This window comes from Cyphomyrmex costatus, unplaced genomic scaffold, assembly GCF_001594065.2.
Source record: "Cyphomyrmex costatus isolate MS0001 unplaced genomic scaffold, Ccosl1.0 scaffold621, whole genome shotgun sequence".
Classification (NCBI taxonomy): Eukaryota; Metazoa; Arthropoda; class Insecta; order Hymenoptera; family Formicidae; genus Cyphomyrmex; species Cyphomyrmex costatus.
In genome coordinates, this window is record NW_017280180.1 from 41071 (window position 1) to 49060 (window position 7990).

General features: G+C 30.8%; 1 protein-coding gene across 1 annotated transcript; it reads left to right on the forward strand.

Annotated features, from left to right (window-relative positions):
* Nucleotides 1-638: 638 nt before the first annotated feature.
* LOC108779799 (putative nuclease HARBI1) lies at nucleotides 639-2324 on the forward strand. The gene is made up of 4 exons (XM_018547303.1): nucleotides 639-719; nucleotides 946-1238; nucleotides 1307-1538; nucleotides 1614-2324. Exons 1-4 carry the CDS (start codon nucleotides 639-641, stop codon nucleotides 2322-2324), a joined length of 1317 nt encoding a protein of 438 aa, XP_018402805.1.
* Nucleotides 2325-7990: the final 5666 nt, after the last annotated feature.

Genomic DNA, 7990 nt, shown 5'->3' on the forward strand with positions numbered 1-7990 from the left:
AAACCGCTATTCACGATATAATAATCTATATAAGCAGTAATCGAGCGAACTAAGATAGACAGGCGACTCTATTACATTACGGTGCTACCAACTACGTCTAAATATAATCACTATAGTGTTGGGCATTAAATACAATGAGTTAAGATTATAGAACGTTTGAAACAATTGTAATGTCCAACATACATTCCGTATCATCTAAATATTCATAATCTTGATAATAATCTTGTTCTTGTGACATATTGAATTATTATATATGTTGAAGTAGAGGTTGTAAGGCCGGAATCAGACTACACATTGAAGATTGAGATTGAAGATTGAAAGATTGAATTTTGGCTAATCAAAATAATAGGAGTTAAAATTTCATTATCCTCATTGGTCAAATTTCAATTTTCAATCTCCAATCTCAATTTTCAATGCGTAGTCTGATTCCAGCCTAAGATGTTTTGTTACATATATCGAAGTTATGTATAAGATTATATTTTTCAATTAATTTTGCTTTTTGTGTAATCATACGCAGTTCGATTCATTCGCTTGTCGCGTACGAGAAATGTTCACTTCGTCCAACTTTTGCTGCGACGTCACGATACTTGGAAAAATTATATATATGCTTATTGGACTGTGTTCGGAAATTTTTCTGGATGCATCCATGTATTATTTATCCTCGTTTAACATCAGTGAACAACAAGGATAATTACAACCTCTTCAGAAAATGTCAATGTGTAAGTAGGTATAAATAATTATTAATCAGAGTTTATTACAGTTAAGTTATGTGTGTCGTTATGTGAATAACAAAATACTTAGACATAATATAATAAGTTATTACATAATATAATATATTTTTTAAGGTATGATTTTTAAGTAATGATGGATAAACAGTGGAGACATTTGTTACTTCTGTTATATATTATACAAATAAATGCTATTAAAATTGATATGAATACAAAGGTACTCTTAGCGTTGTGGTATATCGAATTAAAAAAAACAACTAACATTAATTATCGAAGAAAACGGCGATGGTGGGTCCGGCCTATTAATCAAAAGCGTAATCACCAAGGTGATGGTGATCATTTAATTCATGAAATGCGACTTTACGATGTAGAGGTTCATTTCCAATACACGCGTCTTACCGTTGAAGGCTTTGACAATTTATTACGTATAGTACAGCCACATATAGAAAAGATGCCAACAAATTATCGGAAACCTATACCAGCACGTAGCAGACTATATTTAACATTGAGGTATGTTCTAAACAATATTAATGTATGCGTTTATTAATGTTATGATATTATATTTTGTATTATTATAGGTTTTTGGCTACTGGAGACACTATGTCTTCAATTGCCTTTGCTTATCAAGTTGGACAAAATACTGCTTGTAAGATAATATCAGAGACATGCGAAAGTCTGTGGAATGTTCTTCAAAACGAACTGTTTCAACCATCTGAAAGTGAATGGAAAAAAGTTGTAAAAGAATTCGAAAATGATTGGAACTTTCCGCATTGTATTGGAGCTTTAGATGGTAAACATGTAAATGTAAAGGTAATCTATACTGTATATTCAATAATTTTATTATGCACAAATCAATACTCGTTAATTAAAAATTTTGTTTTGTAGGCTCCACCACATTCCGGTTCGACCTTTTATAATTATAAGGGAAATCACAGCATTAGTTTAATGGCAATAGCATCAGCACGCTATAAATTTTTAATGGTAGATATAGATGGAGAAGGTCGACATAGTGATGGAGGAATTTTTAAAAATTCTGTCATGGGTTATAGATTCCAGCATAATCAAATGTATATACCATCTCCAACCCCAATTATTGAAGGAGGAGAACCTATGTCTTACATGTTGATTGCAGATGAAGCCTTTCAATTAAATAATTACGCATTACGACCATATCCAGGGAAAACATTGACTAATGAACAAGCAATTTTTAATTATCGATTGAGTCGAGCACGAAGAGTTATAGAAAATACATTTGGTATTATGGTGGCACAATGGACTATTTTAGCAAAAAAGATTACAACATCTCTAAAAACAGCTGAAAGTATCGTAAAAGCTTGTGTAATTTTGCATAATTATTGTATGGATAAAGTAGGATATTGTAGCAAAGGTTTTGCTGATGAACCTCGTCGTAATAAGGAACCTACTTCTGGAGAATGGAGAACAGTGATACAAAACAATTGTGGCTTAGCATCATTACAAAATGATGGTAGTAATACTCATTCTCGCCAAGCAAATGCCATAAGGGAAAATTTTAAAAACTATTTTCTAAATGAAGGAGCAGTTTCTTGGCAATGGGATTTCTGCCACAGATGGTAATGAATTGAATAATGTTACTTTGAAAAAAAACTAAATACAAACACTATTCACTATTCATATTGTATGGTATAAGTAAATTTTTTAATAAAAAATTTCATAAATAAGATATCTTTATTACCTTATTTTTTGCAGTATCCCAGCTAGCAAGCTCACGTGATAATGACGTGATTATGAAGTGATTCTGATGACAATGACGTGAAATGACATAAACGGAACGTTATTTTAACGTCATTTGTAATACCAAAAATTGCCGTCACCGATATGACGTCAGCTAGATGTTACATTGACGTCATATATATGACCATTATTATAAATTATTATAATATATATGACGACAATAGTAATATATCTAAGAATGACGTCCGATAAACGCTCACACTGTTATTGGATGATCTAAAAGAATACAAAAATTACGTAATATTCTTCGCAATATATTAGAATAAAAAATTAAATATTTTAACGAATTTTTATTTGCTCGTATACTCTAGAGACCTTAAAAACAGAGATGCGTCATTGAAGGGTATGGCTTTATTGGCTGTCTAAAACACGTGATCAGAGAGCCATTTTAATTCACTATTGCATCTAATAGATATATAGTTTTATAACATATGTACATATACATATAGAGAAAAATTTAGACAATACAGTGTCGAAGTGCAATAAAAAACTATTATTATGATGTAAGTATTCTTATTTGTGTGAATATTTAATATCGGACTTAACCTAACCTAATCTAATCTTTCTACCTTTTGCATCAACTGTCATCAGCTTATTGGTCAAGAGCACTTATATTGAATTAAAATGGCGGTGGTTACCTAACCGACGCAATGTCGCATCTCTGTTTTCTAGGCTTCTAGTATACTCTTGTCTCTCTTTGGCTGTGTTCGGAAATGTACTGCCAGTACTCTGAAAATCTATAGTATACGTAACGTGAACTATAGATTTTCAGTACTGGCAGTGCATTTCCGAACACAGCCTTTATTATTAGTTAAAAAAATACACCAATAGCAGCGAACGCTCACGGATCCGTTCCGCAACAGTTGAGTTGCTGAACGCGGCCATTTTGTTGTGTTCTGATGCAAGAGCAAGAGCCATATCAGTCGGTTTCCATAATATATGTTTTTCTACGTTTATAAACGTTATATTATCGTGACGAGTTTCTACTCGGCACATTATTACTTTGATTTCGATTTCGATACTTCGTGTAAACGTATTGCAGTGTGTTATTTGAACTATTGTGTTTTCTTATCTTCGGCTGTGACTTCATGTAAGTTTCGCGCCTACCGCCGCCCGCTGGTAGTCAATAAAAATTCGACGTTAATTAATTCGGTGATTATATGATTGTTTCAATAGATTTGTCTCAATTATCTGCAACAAACTATCCTCACTATCATATAATGGCTTTAATTGGTGTAGAATTTTTTTCCTTGGAGAACGAAAATGAAGGTGGCCTTGGTGTCGTGCACAAATCATGGCTAACACCGCTTAAAAAAGAATCATTTTGGCCACAACACATTAAGCAGCAACACCTATTCAACAAATGTTTAAGAAAGGGCGAGGAACCAGATGAACAGTGGCAGCTATATAAAATTAAAAGAATATATTTTGAAACAGGTTATTATGCTTTTACATCTAATCTTTTTAGACCGTATATCAATCAATCAATATATCATATCTATCTTTTACTTTGACATATATTTTTAATGTACGTATTTTTTAGATGACCTAATTAAGGCCAATGCCAAAATTAAGAAATTACAGTTTACGTCTGACGTAGGCAGTGAAATAGAAGAAAATCAAGTAACTTTGAAACGAAAAAGACAATGTCCAAAGCGGCTTCAAAGTAGTAGTAGTGAAGAGGAAGAGGAAGAGGAAAATGATTATTGTCTACAAACGAAAAAGTTGTCATCGACAATACTTGCACGTCCTCCGCTTGTACAATCTCTAGTACAACAAAAGATTATTGTACCTGGTGAGTTTACTATAGTAGGTATATACTAAACTTATTGGCCTGGTTTACATCGTGCACTTGATACGCGTACTAACTAGTTACTTTCTATTAAATTATCTTAATTTCAGCGATATATGTAAATATATACACAATAAACGTATTTAGTTAAACATTTTACTGCGTATCGTATTAATTTTATACATTATTCTTTAAATACATTGCTGAAATTAAGATAATTTAATAGAAAGTAACTAGTTAGTACGCGTAACAATTAAAAGTTTACGATGTAAACCATACTATTGAAATGTTATTAATACTTACAATTTTGTTGATCTAGATAGTGGAAAATCCTTAAAGCGTAATCATTTTGGGGAAGCAGAAAACAACTGTAACAATAGTAAGTTTGAATTTTTTGTATAGTTTTATTTAACTTTATTTTATTTTTTTCTAGTAACACACACAGAAGGGGCTGCGCAGAATAAAAGAAACAGTGAACAGAGAACAGAATAAGAATTTCAACTTATCTGTCTATTCCACAGTACATGATTTCTGATAGGTTAAAATTCTTATTCTCTGTTCCCTATTCCTTTGACTGTGCGGAGCCCTAACAAGCACACCTACTTCCCAAAGATTACGTTTGAGGATAATATCGTAGTAAATGTGATAATAGTAGTGATAAAGTGTGATAATAATTTCGGGCACTTATTCAAACTTTGTGTCAGAAAATGCCAGATATTCACATTGTCGATTAAAGTAATTCACAAAAGTTGCATTACAACAGCGTTGTGAATATGTAACATTTTTTGGTGTGAAATTTTAGGCTCATTTGAATAGGTACCTGTGGTTTTGTATAACTTTCCCTTACTTAGCATGTTTAGAATTCCGTAGTAATTAACTACAGGCATCCTTATAATTTCGTTCTGCCTATATACATATGTCTGTGCGTGCGTGCGTGCGTGCGTGTCCGTCTATCAGCCTTTTTATCCTCCATCACTGTACCTCCATAATTATTTGATTTAAAAATTTAAAGAAATTTATCAAAATAACTCATTTTGTAAATACTTTTATAACTAAAGATTTTTTAATTATAATATTACATTTATATAACATATAAAACTGTTGTTTAGCTGATAAAATTTTATAAAACATTGTTTTTTATTACTTTTATTAGAAAAAAAATGTAATATTTTCAACTAATCCACACAAAATCCTAATCAGCATTTACATTTAAACGATCTTTTTATTAAAAAATTTTTTTATAGCAGCAGGAATACCTTCAACTTCACGACAATCTGGATCTTACTGTTATGATATTTATCGTTATGAAAATGAAGATGTGTTGACTCATGGTATGTGTTATTTTTTTTCTTCTATTTAAGTAGAGTAGTTTGTCTTTTACGGTTATGTTTTACAGAAACTGCAAATATTAAAACTTTATTGAAACTAATCACATACATCAAACGACAAAATGAGCAAATTTTAAAACAAAATGAAGAAATTTTCAAATCTTTAAAAAGTAAACAAGGACTTGAATCTGCAATCTATGAGCTTCTAGAATTGCCCATTACTATACCAATTAAAAGTTTGGAAGATATTGGTAGAATTGAGGAATATCTAACAGATGATGACAATCTTTCTACTCTAGTAATTATTTTTATAATTAATTCCAGAATATTTTGTTTTGTTACTAAAACATTTTTTTACAGAGCTTATATTTATCTACTCTGGGAGGACGTGATATAACGACCAAAACCAATACCATTCTTCGCAACATGTTATCGAATGAAGTCGCTATAACGTATAGCTTTTTAGGTACAAGAAATAATAAAAAATCATTTATTGCATTGCGATTACACAGATTAATAATACGTAAGTTTCGTTTTTATTTACAGTTATTTATTATGACTGGAAATAAAACTAATTAAAATAATAATAAAATGAGATCTGTAATTTAAGAAAAGAATTAAACTGACAAATCTTAGCGATAAAATAAAAATAATAAAGAAAAGTTTTTTTTAAATATTTATTATTAAGTATATTTATTACAACGGTTTACCTTATTGTTAAATTTTTACTTATATATATATATAATTTTAAATTAATCATGTAATGTATGTGGTGACTATGATGATTTCAAAGTAATTATAATTTTCAGGTGCAGAGCAATTGTCATCACCAAACACTCCTGAAAGTAACATTCATGAAAATATTAAGATATGGTTGAAGCATTCTCCCCAACGCTTGGCTATACAAAGAAAAAGAAATTCTATATAGATATTTAATAACATCGTAAAACATATTTTTTTATTTTTAAGAATTTATTCCAATTTTATCGTTTTGTTATCATATTGATACCAATATGCCTAAAGTTTTTATTAGTAAAAGACAACGGTACCGAAGAGTTGCAAATGATATTAATGAAATTGTTAAGTCTAATTGTACGACTACCAGAAGTAAAACAAAACTACATTTAATTGATCAATGTACACAAGTAACAAATAAACAAGTTAATATTGGAATTTCTCATACGTTTTCAAGTGATGATCGTGACGATTTATCAGATATCATTAGTAATAGAAACGAAAGTAGTGACAATCTTTTTAATTTTGAAAATTCCGATTTTGATTTTGTCAATTTTAAATGTACTGATAGCGAACAAGTAATGGGTAATAATTCTTCAAAGTTTGAAGAATCTTCTAACAATTCTTTATGGAATTCTTTAAGAAAATGGGCTATATCAAACGTGAATGTTCCACTTGTGGCCATTAATTCATTGTTGCACATTTTAGTACCTTTACATCCTGAGTTGCCTCTTGATGTGAGAACTCTGCTAAAAACTCCTTCAAAAATCAATGTGAAAATGATGGAAACAGGAGAATTTGTGTATATGGGACTTCAAAATGCCATTGAACAACATTTGACGCATAATTTAAATTTTGTTAATTCAATTATTAATCTAACTTTTAACGTAGATGGATTGCCATTATTTAAGAGTTCCAATACTCAGTTGTGGCCAATTTTAGGACTTATTCAAAATTCGAACGACAAAACTCCTTTCCCTATTGGTATTTTTTGTGGAACATCGAAGTCGAATCCATTATCTAGTTTTTTGGAGGAGTTTATAGAAGAGCTTTCTCTATTGCTTAAAGACGGTTTTTATTTCAATGATATTCTTTACAGAGTTACAGTTCATTCTTTTGTATGTGACGCTCCTGCACGTTCATATCTAAAATGCATTAAATCACACAGCGGTTATTCCGCGTGCGAAAAATGTGTCGTATCTGGAGACTATTTTAATGGAAGAGTGATACTTCGAGATATTAACGCCGATCTTAGAAATGATGATACTTTTAAATCAAAACAAGATGAGGATCATCATATAGGTAATTCTCCTTTACTTCAGCTTAACATTGGACTTGTGACTTCTTTCCCAATCGATTATATGCACAATGTCTGCTTAGGCGTGATGCGTAAACTTTTGCAATGTTGGATTAATGGAAATTTTAGAGTTAGATTGTCTGCAAATTCGGTACAAACTCTTTCCGATAAAATGGTCGCTTTGCATAACTTCATTCCTAAAGAAATAAATAGAAAACCGAGACCTTTAAGAGAATTAGCTCGGTTTAAAGCTACTGAATTTCGGACTTTTCTTTTATATTTAGGACCAGTTTTGCTGTATAATGTTGTTGATAAAGCTGTGTATGAACATTTTCTG

Coding starts and splice junctions, on each gene's coding strand:
- LOC108779799 (XM_018547303.1), top strand. CDS start 639: ATGCATCCATGTATTATTTATCCTCGTTTAACATCAGTGAACAACAAG. Junction 720..945: donor TCTTCAGAAAATGTCAATGT/GTAAGTAGGTAT, acceptor ATGAATACAAAG/GTACTCTTAGCGTTGTGGTA. Junction 1,239..1,306: donor AGACTATATTTAACATTGAG/GTATGTTCTAAA, acceptor GTATTATTATAG/GTTTTTGGCTACTGGAGACA.